The 16,125-nt window shown below is 28.1% G+C and overlaps 1 protein-coding gene across 2 annotated transcripts in view; it reads right to left on the bottom strand.

The window, feature by feature from the left end:
* The window catches only part of T48 (FU domain-containing protein T48), a 476,986-nt gene that overhangs the window by 15,088 nt on the left and 445,773 nt on the right, over positions 1–16,125 (bottom strand). For both annotated transcript variants that reach the window (XR_012757635.1, XM_075374926.1), the window contains exons 3-5: positions 6,305–6,505; positions 5,016–5,169; positions 3,317–3,461 (exon numbers count right to left, since the gene is read on the bottom strand). Coding sequence is in view for 1 of the 2 variants with exons in the window: in XM_075374926.1 (XP_075231041.1) it covers positions 3,317–3,461; positions 5,016–5,169; positions 6,305–6,505 (500 nt within the window). In the remaining variant the exon portion in view is untranslated. The remainder of the gene's footprint in view (positions 1–3,316; positions 3,462–5,015; positions 5,170–6,304; positions 6,506–16,125) is intronic.

Raw genomic sequence — 16,125 nt, 5'->3', positions numbered from 1 at the left:
ATAATGTCTTTGCAATACCTCCAAATACCCACTGATTTGGAAGAAAAAAATTACTAATTAATTATAATTAGTAAGCGTACTTAAAAAAATTGAAAAAAGTGGCTGTTGAATCCTGAAAAAGAATCAATACTTTTATGCAAACTTATGGTGTAAGAAAAATATTCTGCAGAACAAACTTCCTTATGTGAATTATCTGAGTCATGCATTTTGGATTGATGTCTGAAGAGTTTGGATAAAATCACATAAAAAAGCAAAATGTTGGTAATAAAAAGGAATGATGAAAGAACAAGTTGCAATTCAAACAGAAGCATTGAAAATTGTTTAAAGTTTAAGGTATTTAGCCGTGAAATATCTAAGGATGGGAAATTCAATTAATAGCAACAGAGTGAAGTGACAGGTGGATTTTATCAAAACATTACAAGTTTAATACAGGATTAAGAAATGCCAATGAATTTTTAAATGGATATTATTTATGAGTTACTGTGTATTCTAACTTATGTTTCACAGTTATGGGGGAGTGTAGTAAGAGATGATAATACAAAAGGTGAATTAAATGAAAAAAAAGTTTCTAAGAAAGGAAACTGTGAAGAGGCAAAGTAAGAAAAACATAAGATGGAAAGCACTACATAACAGAAATGAACAGGAAAGACAAAGATGATTTGGACGCAAAGAATTGCAAAAGAAATATTTAATTTGAATATAAGAAAAAGAAGTAAATCCAAGAAAAAAAATATAGACTGTATAGAGAAAGACCTAAAAAAAGAACAGGAGATAGTTTTTAAGGAAAATGGCAGAGAGACAGAGTTAATTGACATCTATGATTTGCAGTTGTCAAACCAAAACCAATTTGGATAAAGAGGGCTTATTTGTTAATATCAAATGATAAATTTACTCATGATGATGAATCTGTTGTCATTCTGAAAATTTATGAAAATGAGTTGTAAGTTCTAAATCATAATGAGTACAATTTGTACTTGGATAAGATATCTGTACTTTATAAATAAATGGAATACAATCTATTAAACGTTTTGAATGAATTTATCAGCTATGATTAAATTCTGCTCTTTTCCTTCTCAATGTGCATACCTGCTGCTCCTCTCTTTATTTCTGAATCTAATCTCTATACTACTGCCATTCACAACATTACTACTTGACACATGACACTATGTCAATTGATCTTAGCATTCTTTCACCATAATGTTACTTTTGAATACATTGTGTAGACTATTCTTATAGTCTAGGCAAAAATTTTACTTTGAATTAATGGGAGAAGTCCGAATTACCTGCACTGAGTAGTCATTCAGTGTACTTACTTTTTTATCTATGGAGCAGCTTGCCTAACCATTTTTAATGTAAATGCATAATCTATGAAGAAATGTAAATAAAATTTTGTTTATTTTAATTTATTATTTATATTTACAAAACTACTGAAAATACTTTATCCAGAATAAATGGATAATGAGATTGTTAATGAGGCTATAAAAGTTCTACAAAGTGCCTTAATAAAATTTTTAATTTGTCATCATTATTAAATATTTTTTATGTTTTTTATATACTTCCATCTAAAGTATAGTATCATTTCATGGGGCCTCCTCAAAAAGTATGAGTTTTCAAGATATAAAAATAGGCATTGTTTGGCACCCATAACTATAATCATATAGACCAATATAATTGGAAAATTAAAAATATTTACTTGTTTATATTTATGAATGAGCAATCTTTGCTAAAAAGAATACTCACATATTCTTAAAAAATTACAATATGTTCTCTACCAAACTAGGCAACAAAACCATTTTCATATAAGTTAACACAATTCTTCAGCTTACAAAAAAGGCCTTACAATGCTTCCATTGGCATTTTTATTAAATTAATTAAAAAAATTTCCCTCTAACTTATTTAAAATGCAATTAAAAAGTTCTAGTTTACAGAAAAAATTTTACTCTGGTGATAAATTTTAAAATAATAATAGAAATTTTTTTTATAACTGAATTTTCTGCATCCTGTTCAATGTACAAATAAATATATGCTCAAAAGAGTAATGCTTTCTGAATTGTGAATTATTCTGTAGTTATTTTTTTTATATTTAGTAAATGTATGAACTTATATTAATATTATTTCATGTGGTAATATTTTAAATAATTAATATGGATTTTAATTACATCTATTTTTTAATTTTTTAATTAATTCTTTATTTTATGATGATGCTGTGATCAAGGTTTTAGAACAGTTTCTTATCCTTTTATATCTGTAGAAAAAAGTGGCATATCAATCCTGAAGTTATCTATATGATCTGTTATTACATGGCAATCAGAATAAAAAAGATTTATTTATTTATGATAAAATTGCTCTGCTCTAAGAAATGGAATGGAATGGAATGCAAAGTTGGCGGGAGTTTCACTAATTCTCCCTATAATTCGCAGAACCTGGACAGTGTCTCTTGCTGCTGGATGATTCTAGAATCGGGCGTGTTTTTGTGTTTACTTTTTAAATGACGGGTCTAAATTTTAAGTTTTAATATTTAAAATTTTTAAGGACGGATTTAATAATAGCATTCCAATCCATTTTTACCAGCATTCTCGAAACCATTTTATGGTCCGACCGGGAGGCTAGGCTTTTGAAACCTGTCCTCCCGACGTAATTCCCCTTCAGACCGTCCACTGAAGTCCTTTCGGTGCTAATACTTCATAGGCTAGCAGGAATACGCCACAACGGGGCACTAACTGTTTGGAGGGAGCAAAGCGCCCCCTTCTCCGGAGGGAGTCGCAATTGCTGGTTTGATTTAATTTAATTGTAAGTTTTATAGGATAGTTAGGAGAAGCTCTTCATCCACTTCTTTGATGGCTGCCCTTCACGGTGCAGTGCTCTAAGGATCTACATATTCTTTCAAAATATAAAATTGGTTTTTATATATACTGTACAATCATGTGCAAAATGAAAACTATATAACTAGCAATATTTTATTAATATTTAATAGCATAATTTAAAGGTGGTTTAAAGTTGTTTACCATTGTACAATACATCGTTTTCCTTAAGTAAACAGAAGAAATAGTTTAATAACAACCTAAGTTCATTACTATTGATGATATTATAAACTAAATCGATTCCAATTAGCTGCTATGATAGTTATTTTGTGATTCTGCATGACCATATTGAAATTGAAAAACGATGCAGTTTTATTTAAATCTAAATAGTTTTTGCTTGTCTGCTTCGGTTATTTCAGTGCAATTATTATTATTAATCTAGAACTAATTATTTCTTGAATTAGGACCAAAGGCAAGTTAATTTATTGATAAAATGATTACTAAAATTAATTTACCTGATGAGGGTTTTGTTTTTTATATCGACGCAGAACACGTTCACCCCATGCTAACAGTGTCTCCCAATCAGCTGGTGGTGAACCAATTCTTTCCTCTCTTCTATTCAATAGAATTAGTATTCTAGAGAGGTCTTTTAAAACTGGCCTGAAAAATTAAACATTATATTTATATAAGTCAATCAAATAAGTGATATAAGACAATTTTGTACTTTAATATATTAAAAAATCTGTCAAATATATATTATTTTAAATTCAATATAAAATACCAATCAAATCTGAAACAAGTAGGCCTGAAAATAAAGTTTTCTTTTACCTTTATATCAGTCTTTTCTTCTGTTATTTCAATTCTTGTTACCTATGTGTTAACAGAGAGTGGTTTAATTTTTCATTTGATACCTGCTATTGTTTCTAACTCAAAACTTCTACAATGCAGCCAAATATATTATCAATTAAGCTGTTACAATAATAATCTGATTTATTAAAAGTCTGTAATGAATATATGACTATATATTTCGTAATTTTTAATTTATAATATCAATTTACAGTTAACTCTAGATGCTTAATTCAGTTTGTTTTGTGCTAGATGTATAACAGCATTAAATATAGTATCAATAAGGTATTATCAACTGAATTTTCTCTAAAATAAACATTTTGGATTTAACTTCAATTAAGTAAGCAGTAGTTGAATTTCTAAATGAATACAGAATTCTTCCTTTCATGCATAAAAGTAAAAACAGGTTTGAAATGAAGCTGTACTTTATGATTCTGTAACAGCAGTTTTGTCTTATAAAAGTAATCATGTGAGCAGGTAAATAGTTTAAGAATTCACAGTCTCCATTTTTAATGACAATTCATTTCATTTATGATTTAAGCAAAGCTATAAATACCATAAAATAATCCACTGTTTATCTACGTAAAACTCATGGCAGTAATCGTGTTATAAGTAAAGGGAAAAACAAGTGGGGCCCCTAATAATAAATAACTATCCATTTCTTTACGATAAAAAATGCCTAACTTAAAATTATATGAAGATTTTAGATTGATTTTTAACCAACCACTTACCTTTCTGGAATAACTATAGGTATCTCTAATTTTAAGTTCTATTTAGCATTTTACATACCAGTAATGCATTGTCATTTAATCTGCAAATAGTATAAGATAAATATTATACATTCATACTTCAACATCTTCTCAATTTATTGTAGTTCCTAAATAAGGGGTTAACTCTATTATCCTTATGGAAGGCCCACCTTAAAATAGTTTAAATTAGTAATGTGTCTGAGGACAGTACAGAATGCTAATGCTGGTCTTCCTAGCAGATACAAAGCTTGAGATCAGACTAAGCTAGTTACACTTAAACTAAGCTTCCTTGGTAGGTTTTACATCCACCATACATATCGGGTTCTGATTAACAACACATCACAGTCTGGCAGTCCAAGAAAGTAACAAGCAACAACTACATTCATTACATGAACAAGGGCTCCAGCTCCTTTCATCGGTTCCTGAATCAATAAAATTCCAGTGACATCTGGAGACTTCAATAATATCTCATGAACCAGTTACAATCATGGAGTTCTGTTTATGTCGTATGCAATATTACATGGAATTTTCGTTAATACAAAGGATTAATGTAAATATAGACTAAAGTAATGTATTTCTAAATTATGGATTTAAACAACTGAAAACTGTTTATACAAACTTGTAAGCCTGTATAGCAGAATCCTGCCGACTAGGTTTCCTAAGATCTCGAACTTGCCTTCGAGTCTCATTTAACATCGCTAAGAAAATAGGTGCATCTGGCCGTAAAGATGCTAGGTGCTTTAAAAATTCAGGCCTTTCAGAATCATCACTGTCTGTAAAAATAAAAATAAATTACAAAACATATTACTTATTTCCTCACAGAACAATACAAATTACATATAATCAGCAGATAATTAAGGATATTTGGCTGTGTATAAAATAAAATAACAAAGAATACTGAAAGAAAATTTATTTATTACATTAAAAACTGGTTGACTGAATATTTTGATGAACTGCTCAACTGAAGACTACTACATGAATCAGTCGCTACAGTAAAGATAGAAGTAAAAAGTTCCTCAGAACCACCAACCTTCTAAGAAATTAGGAGTCAAATGAATGGATGAAACAGAAATAAGAGCACAGGAGCAGATGCCATACCAGTAGAAATGTTGAAACATGGCGAAGAATGATAAAAGATACTGCTACAAATAAATGTTGACAAGGAAAAAACTGTGAGCTTAGCATAAAAGAAATGGTAATTCACAATCTTAAACGGATCAATAGGTTAGGACATTTGCACTGATTTGATGATGAAAGACTGACAAAGAAGATTTTCTCTGCTAATCCATTTGGACAAAGACCAGCAAACAGACCAATATTAAGATGGGTAGGATCGGACTAGTTTCAACATAAAAGTTCTGCAAATGGAAAATTGGTAAGTAAAAGTCCTGGATAGAAACAATTGGAGGGAAATGTTGTGCAATTTGCGTCATCTTGTAGGTCTATATATGAGAAGAATAAGAAGAAAAGAATTTTAAAGTGTATATAACTTAATGATGAAAGATATAATACACTACATGTGATGTTAATGTATTAAATTATTGTTTATTATTAACCGATAACATTTAAATAATTATTAAACTATTAAATGTTTAACAAATAAATATTAAATAAATAATTAACTTTGATTCATTGCAAGTGTAGTAATTTCAGCTGTAGAAAATGAAGAGCAGAAATTACACCTAACAAGCAAACATTAAAAAAATACATAATAGTTAAAATGTAAAATTTTAAAATTAAATAGCAGTCAATACCATAATCTTCTACTAGAAATTTTTATGATTGCATTTCTAGAGAATTTAAGATTCAATTACTGTACCAGACAAAAATAACACTAATTTCATTTTATAGTTTCTTATTTAATATTTAATAATGATATTAAAATTGCAAAGTTTTAAATATACTTACCCTGGCTTCGTTGAGTGCCAGTTAAATGTGAAAGACTTAATGAGTCACGCGCTTTGGCACGCATTGCTCTATACCTTCTATATTTTAGACAAATTCCTGCCACTAATACAAGAACAAAACAAATTACAGTGCCTACTAGTGCTCCAACAACTACTGCTAACGTCTGACCAGAAAGAGCGATTCCACCAAGAAATAGACTCTCTGAAACAAAATTTAATAAAAATAATTATTTATCAAAGAATGAAATTTATCAATTAGTTTTTTATGAAGAAAAAAAATATTGAATTAAATTTTTAATAAATTATTTCTTATAACTGTCCATTTTTTATAGAATATGCAATGCTTTATTAAAAACTGGGCATACAATGCAGATAATTTTAACTAGTAAATGTTAGTTTATTACTATAATTATAATTTAAACATTTCATACTTATCTCAAAAGAAGATAGTCAAGGTTCCAGAAGTGGACTGGAGATGCAAAAGCACAGTCATAGTATATTAATAATTTTTTTAAGCACATTGTTAATTTTTCAACATTTATTTTCTTTAAAATCCAAACCAATTCCATTACAGTTTTTTTTTTTTTTAATTATTAAATAACCAACCATCATACTGATAGAAATTTTCTTCAAAGGAGCTTTTGAAGCTAATTTTTCATTGAAGTACATGACTAAACATTATGAAATCCTTTTAATATTTAGTTAAATAATGTATTCAGTTTAAGAGGTGTTCAGTTAATATATTATTTTAGTTAAATTTAGTAACTAAAACATTAAATATTAAAAAAATCATCTTCAAAGAATACTATAACTTTTTCTTCCATAGGACCTTTCATAGCTTATCAAAAGTACCTTCTTTAGTGAAGTTATCAGATGGTGTAGTTGTTAAAGAGACTTATCTTAAGAAGGCTAAGTAATCCCTTAAGTGTACAACTGAGCAATACATTTGATCTAAGTTGTGTTTGTTCATTTAATTAATTGTTTTATGAAATTTTGTATTGTTTAAAAATTTTATGTTGAAATCTTGAACTGGTCTTTGAATTCAAATCTGTCAAGCTTATATGTATCTGTTTATATGTATAAAACATAATCTTGCACGTTATGGTTAATCTCAGTGAATGTGTCCTACAAGATTGTTTCATATTAAGAAGTGATTTAAAAACCTACCCATACTTGAGGGTAATGCTATACTAACGTAGAAAACAAAATAAAAAACACAGAGCAACAGAAAATATGTAACATTAAAATTTATCAACCATTAATCATACATCTTTGCCAACATTTTTAGATAAGAAGGAAAAACAACATAGAGAAGTTCAAACATAAAACTTACAAAACATACACTGACAAACAGTGTATGCTTTGTGAGTTTTATGTCATGCTCAATCCAGGCATATGTGAATTAAACTACAATGATTACAATGAATATTATATCAGATAGACTGAGCACACTTATACCTACATGTTCAAGGAACATATTCACATAACAGAATCAAATTTTGCAAAACCAAGACATCATCAATCTACTTGAATGATATATAGCTTATAAAAGTACAAAATATGATGAAAAAAATTATTAAATAAACATACTATAAACTGAATATATTACTTGCTTATATTTTTAAGGGATTTCTTAACCTTTTTAAAGTTGATATTATAATTGTGCTACTGGTAATTCCAATAAAAAAGATACTATTAATTAGCTACACAACATCCAATGAAATAATACGTTCTTTATTCTGAGAGTGAATTTTTTAATATTTAATCATTTTAAAGTATTATTACATTTCCTTATGCTATTCAAAAAATTTAATTTGTTTGCTTGTATTCACACATATAATTCAAATGTGATGAGATCATAATTATCAAATGCTATGTGTAAAATTTACATATTGCAGTTAAATTTTTATATGTGGATCCTGTTTCTTTGTGAGATTTGCAAATGTTGATTCTATTGTATGTACTGCCTATATATTTTCCTTAATCCATGGGTGAATTTATATTCAGTCAATACAGACTGCATTGATTGATTGATTTGGTCAGTCAATACAGACCAAATTAATATTGCATTTTGGACTTAATCAACTTAGTGCTGTGATCAACACCAATCTACAATGCAACTCACTTAACTTCACATGCACGGAAAATGTGAACTACAGCTTGGAATTAAAATAGATGAAGTAATGAATCTATTTATTTTTTTCTCTTCATCAAGGTAATATTTCCATAATCACAAAGAATATATGGTTTTCTCATGTTGTAGACTTGTCCTTGTTTACAGTTTTAATCTATGTGAAATAAATACTAAAAAAACTGTGAGATAAGTGATAAAATAACAAAAGAACTAGATTACTAAATTTTATAATGAATGAAAATTCAGTAAATAAACAATGCAAAATTAAATATTAATATCTCTACTGAATAGAAACGGTAATAATAATAATAAAAATTTGTAATATTTATTATTAATAATAAAACATAAAAGCAATGTTTAATACACATCAACAGCTGTAATAGGTGCTTAAAACTTATCTGTACACGTAACAAAATGACTGTTGAGTCCACTGGTGGTTTGGAAGTCTTTAGCTCACTTTTTTTCCACTTGCAATGATATGATAATTTGATTGCACGTAGTAGTTGCTATACTGCAGTTCAGTTTCTATCATTCTGGGTTTTTATGTTTGTCAGTGATTGTTCTGATAATTTACTATATAATCTTATATATTTTATTTTTAGTTTTGAAAACCACACTGTAACATTTTTATTACATTTAAATTACCTAATTTCCATCACTTGATGTGTTTTTGATTTTATTCTGAATCTGTAAGTATATGTGGGTAGCCATTAATATGTGCCAGATTTTTTTTTCATACTATGTTCTTCAATTTAGCTTTTGTTCATAAAGGTATTAGATAATAAAACATGTAGAAAGCTACATTAATTAAGATGCAACTGTACCTTAACACTAGTTCATTTAAGGATTAAGTACTATAAGTACTAAAAAATGATGTGACACCTGACATCATATCTGCTTCGAACAGTGAACACATTGGTATTTAATTGTACTAGTCTGCTGCCCCTCCTCTATGAATTATGAGACCTTGCCGTCGGTGAGGGGGCTTGAGTGCTCAGGGATACAGAGTAGCTGGACTGAAGGTGCAACCATATCGGAGAGGTATCTGTGGAGAGCCAGACTAAGGAATGATTCCTGAAAGAGGGCAGCAGCTCTTTCAGTAGTTGTTAGGGGTGTGAGTCAGAATGACTTACCATATATCATATGGTAATATGACCATATCAACATCACTCAGTCCTCTGAGTACTGCACAGCTGAAAGCAATGGAAAACTACAGCTGCTTTTTTTCCAAGAAAATGTGGCTCTCTGCATTTTCATATAGCAATGATGGAGGCGCCTTCCTTGGTAAAATATTCCGGAAGTAAACTAGTCCCCCGTTCGGATCTCCGGGTGGGGACTACTAAGGAAGAGGTCACCAGAAAATTAAAAAATAACATTCTACGAGTCAGAGCGTGGAATGTTAGAAGTTTAAAAAAGGTTGGTAGGCTAGAAAATTTAAAAAGGGAAATGCCAAACAAATTGTTAGGGATGTAGGATGTAGAGGGTATACTGAAATGAAACGACTAGCACTAGATAGGGAATCTTGGAGAGCTGCATCAAACCAGTCAAATGACTGAAGACAAAAAAAAAAAGAAAAGAAGTCTGCTGCCCATTTTATTAAATAGAAGAACAAGCTTTCTAGAATTTAAAACTTATTTTGATAGCCTGAACATTTTTTGTAATCAAAAATTTCCCATACACCAAAATTCAAAGCTTACACCATATAATTAATTTAGTACTCATTTCATCATGTCATTAATTTTACATTCTTTAATGATGAATAACTTTCTACTTTTTTTTAAATTAAAGGTTATAAATGAAAAAAAATTAAAAAGTATAAAATTTGTATAATAAACATCAAATAATTACTGTATGCAACAGATATGAAGAATGCATTGTTGCTTTTGATATGTTACAACTTTTCAGTGTTGTAAAGGTTACAGGAAAAACTTGCATTAAATACCATGATAATAAAGTCAATACAAATGAAAATAAAAAAATAAAAAATCTTTAATAATAGTAGTTTCATGTATAACATGTTGAAGTAGTTTGCAAAACATATTTAAAGAGAGGTTTACAGCTACTTTTTTTCACTAATAATACATACTTTAAAAGAAATGTTTAGATATTCTCTTGTATTTTGAAAAACGATTGTTTCAATTTTTTTTTATTAAAGTTTTTCAAAAGAAACTTTCTAATTTACTAACTTCTATTTTGGATTAATTCTTATTCTAAAGACAAAATTAGTGAACACCATCATATATTCTTATGAATTATTTTTTTAATAACTCAAACAACATGAAAAGGAAGGAAACAATAAAGTAGTTGAAGAAGTACATAATATACACAAGAGACAAAAAAGAACTTAAATAACACCCACTTTACTTTGTAATGTTAATTAATTGAAAGGTCATGCGGGTTAAAAACTTAATAATTAAAACTATTATAACATAATTTCACATCTAGGAAAAGGAATTTCATATTTTTTATTAAGATGTAAGAACTTACAAATGTACTAAACTCATCTTGGTATACCTTAAACTTTATTTTAATTTTAAATCCTTTTAAAATTCTTGAGGTAAATATCTTAAACAATCCAGAATATGTTATACTCATTTAATGTTTATAAATAATACTTGCAGTAACAAAGTATTTTTCAAATATTCTTCAAAATTTTTATCAATTTTTACTTTGATTTTATTTATTTATATCTCTATGTATTTTCATCTCTACTGCTTCAAATAGAGATGAAAAGGTAAATGAAAAAGGTAAATTTTTATCAAGATAAATGAACAGAACTGCACTTCTATTCATTTACCATGATAAAAATTTGATGGTTGAGGTCAGATTAAAATGCTGTTGTCTTAGGGGCAATACCATTATAAAAGAATAATAAAGTTTATTTACATTTGACAAGAAATAATGATGCCTTCATAGGCATCATATTTTGTCACTCAATATCTTTCATAGAGACCATATCTCAGGAATGTAGTCACCGTAAGGGATTTCATTATATTAACACTAATTCTGACAAAAAGAAAAAAAAAAAATTAATTTTAAAGCATAAATTATTGTATATGTTATTAAAAGACATAATGTTTTGTTATGTAATAAGAAATCATATATTCATAAACAAGAAATTAAACAATGAGAATGGAAGTTTGAGGGGGAAGAGGAAAAGAGTGACATATTTTATAAATTATACAAGAAAAAGCTACCTGATATTTAAATTAATTCATAAATTAAGCAACACAGTAGTAATAAATAATAAGTAGCTGAAAGTTTATATTTGTTTATAACAACTAGGTTATGTAGTATGTATCTAACAGTAACTTTATTCTTCAAGTGATTCTATTTATTTCCTCTAATTTCATAATAAAAAGAACTGATTAATGACTGACCTTCAAGAATATTACAACATATGTTCACGATAAAAAACTTATTTTACTATTAATACTATTTCTAACCACAAGCATTTTCAGTAAACAGAATTAAATATGAAATATATCATTAAACTTAGTACATTTTTTCAAGTCTTTTATGAAATATCCTGCAACTTGTGTTCATAAGTAATATCTTACCATACTTATGGATTGTAGTTATGTGACTGTGTTCTTATTCAAACAAATTTTTGTTCTGTTATCAGGGATATTAAAATGTTCCCCTTCACATGAAATGTAATTATTAATTGTTTCTTATAGTTTCTGATTAATTTTTTTATAGAAGCTAACGCATAACTTTGCTTTAATTGGGTTTGTTTGTTGTAGAGGAAGGGTAGAAGTAGAATGTTCTTGTTTGAACTTACTGAGAAAAAAATTACTGTATGGTTCTAGTATTTTGTTCTCTTTCGAGAATGCAATATAGTACTTTCAGCAATGAGAAATTTCAAATTGATGTGACCTTTCCTGATTTGAATTGCCATCAAATGGTTATGTCATAACTGCACAGACCAATTGTTGGAGATGCTAGAGTACAATGTGCAGAACAGAAAATTAGTGTTTAAAAAGATTGCATTCTTTATTTATTACTGATGTAAAGAACATGCCATGACCAAATTCTGCATCAATGAACTCAGCATGGTAACAAAACCGATAACAGATTGGAAGCATTATTCGCAAACGGTTTGAACACATTCTTTAGTTATAAATTTTATCAGGATTGGTGGAACTGAATGCAGAATAGTTTTATAAGTTTTAGATGCATTAAAAAGGGCCATTTTTCTGTAATAAAAATTTAATTTAATATAATCTATTAATTTATAATATTATTTAACGTTACTTATTTTCCTGAAAGTCTGTAAAAAATAAATCTATTAAAATACTCTTAAAAAATTGAGGCAAAAATACATTTAAGACAAAATTCATACCATGGGATAGTAAAAATAACAATAAACCAATGATTCCAAGACAAAGTTAAAAAAACTAAAACAAATAATACTTTTTATATTCCAAAAATTTATATTTTTTTATGGAAAACATATTTTTTATTATTTTTTTTTACGGATAGTACTACATTGAACAGAATGACAAAACATGGTAACACTTTAAAAATTCTTAAACATTAAACAACTCCTTTAAAAATAAATGAAATTTTTTTATCTTCCAAAAATTTTAGGAGCTAATTTTCAGTACCTTCCTATGTGGAGTATTTGGTAGAGCATGTTGTAAATGGCACCAGTCATAAATTAAATTTAAAAGGTTTCATTTCCATTAAGAACATTGTTAGTGGATACTTGATTGAGTTGGGACTGATAATCTTGATTCAAGCCTTTTAATAATTTAAATGATTGAAAATAATTAAATTTAAATTAATTTTATATTTGTTATTATGACTTGAAAATTCATTTACAAACATATTAATGAGAAAAATGTGAGTGATGATTAAAATTGGGTAAAAAAGTGCTACACCCTTGCTGGGAAATGAATCTATAACTAGTGATATTTCTTTTTCTGTTTACCCTTTGGAACCACCATAAGGTATTACTTCAGACGATGAATGAGAATGATATAAATGATTGTAAATGTAGTCTTGTACAGTCTCAGGTTGACCATTTCTGAGATTGTGTGGTTAGTTGAAACCCAACTACCAAAGAATAACGGTATCCATGATCTAGTATTCAAATCCGTATAAAAGTAACTGCCTTTATGAGGATTTGAACCTTAGAACTTTCGACTTTGAAATCAGCTGATTTGCAATGACTAGTTCACCACTAGACTAACCCGGCAGGTGGTGATCTCTCTTTTTCTGTTTAGCCTCTGAACCATCATAAGGTATTATTTCAGTGCATGATATGTATGAATGTAAATGAAGTATAGTCTTGTACAATTTCAGGTCGATCAATATGATTAGTGATCTACAGAAACCAGAAATGGAGTAGCTGTTATTTAAAATATTTATTTCTTTAAGCATTTTTATGTTTTACCAACCTAAAAATTGGTTGGTCATATATATTGTGAACACAATTTTGTGGTTATAAATTGGCTAAATTGGAAAGTCATATCTTGTGAATGAGTTTGTGTTTAATGAAAAAAAGGAAGAGAAAGAAAAGATTAAGCATCATTTCAAGCTACTTCAATTATTTTGTTATTAGTTATATATTTTTGTTTTCTCAGTTAAAAATTAAATTCACTTCAATGTTACTGATAGAAAAGCCAGAATCTAACCACTTTATTATCATCTAGTTCACTGAAAATATTGGTCTACAAAAGAACATGTTGCTAGTGTGTTATAAAAAGTCACTTCAGTATTGAATAAGTTTGTGTACTATATTTGAAGCACTCTAATACCTAAAGTGGTTATAGGCAACCAGTTGTTATTTCAGGTGTTCTGTGATGGTCTAGGATCTTGATTTAAATTCAGCAAAAGCTATAATTATTTTTAACTTCATAAGGACAGTTATGTAATCAATTTTGTTAGTAATTGAGAGTTAATTAACATCACATCCCAGGTATGGTAAGCCTAGACAAGAGTAACTGGTAAACTATAACTAGGCTTGCAGAATGTATAAGACAATACAATTTCAAAATAAAAATAAATATTTAGTTATGTACCTACAGTTCTGAAGGATAATAACTACAGTACTCGTGTTTACTTATCATTAAAACATAACTCGGCTAGTATCTTTATTAATTATTATTATTATTATTGTTATAAATATTACTTTGGCTTATAGTTCGTAGTACTGAGATTTAAAAAAAAGAGTAATGGAAAATTAACTCTTTCATTTTAATTTTTGACATTAAACAGCATTAACATCTCAGTGATAAATAATAGTTTACGTTTTAGTTGACAATGTAATAATTTTTTTTAATAAACATATTGTGGTAAATATAATAATTATTCATTATTATTATTCCTAGTATATATTACCAATCTCAAAGTCACCAGATAAAAAAGAGCTCCTGGATGGTCAAAGGTATCATCCTTTTTTAGTACAGCTAAAAAACTAAGATATCATGAATATAATAAAATTGCAAATCCTTAGTGAAGATTTGGGCTCAAGCCAAAACCCTCAAAATACCCCTTTTAGTAAAAAGGAATCAATGATTAGGAAAAGAGAAAGTTATGATTACCCATAAAGAGACCAAAACAAAACAGACAAATAATCTCATTCAGAGTAATGCTCCAAAGTTGCTTCTGGTAAAAAGGAACCTATTCCATAAACAACTCTTAAGGAGATGCATTGCATATTGCATATGCATTGCTGCGGTTTGCTGTACATCTAAGTCTATAAAAACAAATTAATAAAAGTCTTTTATAATGTCTGTAATAAATTTATTAGAGTTTAGTTTTATTTTTCCATATATGAAATCTTAATAATGAAAAAAAATTAAAGTAACTGTCACTATTTTGCTGGTTTAATTGTTTTGTGTTAATTATCTCTTTGATTAATTATTGACCAAAACGAAGCAAGATCATGCTTTAACTAAATATTTTGACATTTTGTTAATTTGTGTGGTTATGATACAATTTGCTAGTGATACAGCCAAAGTATTTTCTCATTTTTATGAAATTTTGCAACAAAAATTATCTTACTAAAAAGCAATATCTATGTACACGTAACAACTTTTAAAAAATTTTCAATTTAAAAATGGGAACTGATATATTTTTCTTAAAAGAAAATGACTAGCGCAAAGGAGAAGAATGATGAAAGGAGGTTTATTTTGGCAAACCACTGCTCATTAACAGACTGAACTTATGATCTCCCGTCAATAAATTTCAGTCTGTCACTTGCAGCTTCAAGAGGAAAGATACCTCATTCTTTCATGTTTTACTTAATCTTTTAATTGTAATGTTTGTCTCAGAGACTTTTCTTCTACGACTGTAGAACATCATAGATTTCTCAGTACTCTATTAAATACTTTATTTCATCTTGATTTGCAATAAAGTTATTAACCATTTTCCTTCAAACACATTATTTTTAAAAAAAATGTAAGAATATAAAAAAATGCAGGCAATAAAGCCATTATGTAATAGAAGTACCTCTTCGGTAGTCATAAGTCAGTGTTGAATGGTGTCCCTGCAAATAATGCCTATTATACTGCTAATAGAGTATAGTTATATTTGGTACTACTACATCTTCCATAATCACATGATCTTTTGATCAACAATTTAGTTTTGTGCTTTAGCAGTTTTTACTTTATTAATTGAATTTTATTATAAGGCTCAATTTGTTAATTCATATCACATCAAATCGACTGTTCATGTAA

Source organism: Lycorma delicatula, chromosome 9 (genome assembly GCF_047948215.1).
Source record: "Lycorma delicatula isolate Av1 chromosome 9, ASM4794821v1, whole genome shotgun sequence".
Lineage (NCBI taxonomy): Eukaryota > Metazoa > Arthropoda > Insecta > Hemiptera > Fulgoridae > Lycorma > Lycorma delicatula.
This window is presented reverse-complemented; position numbering and strand designations above follow the sequence as displayed.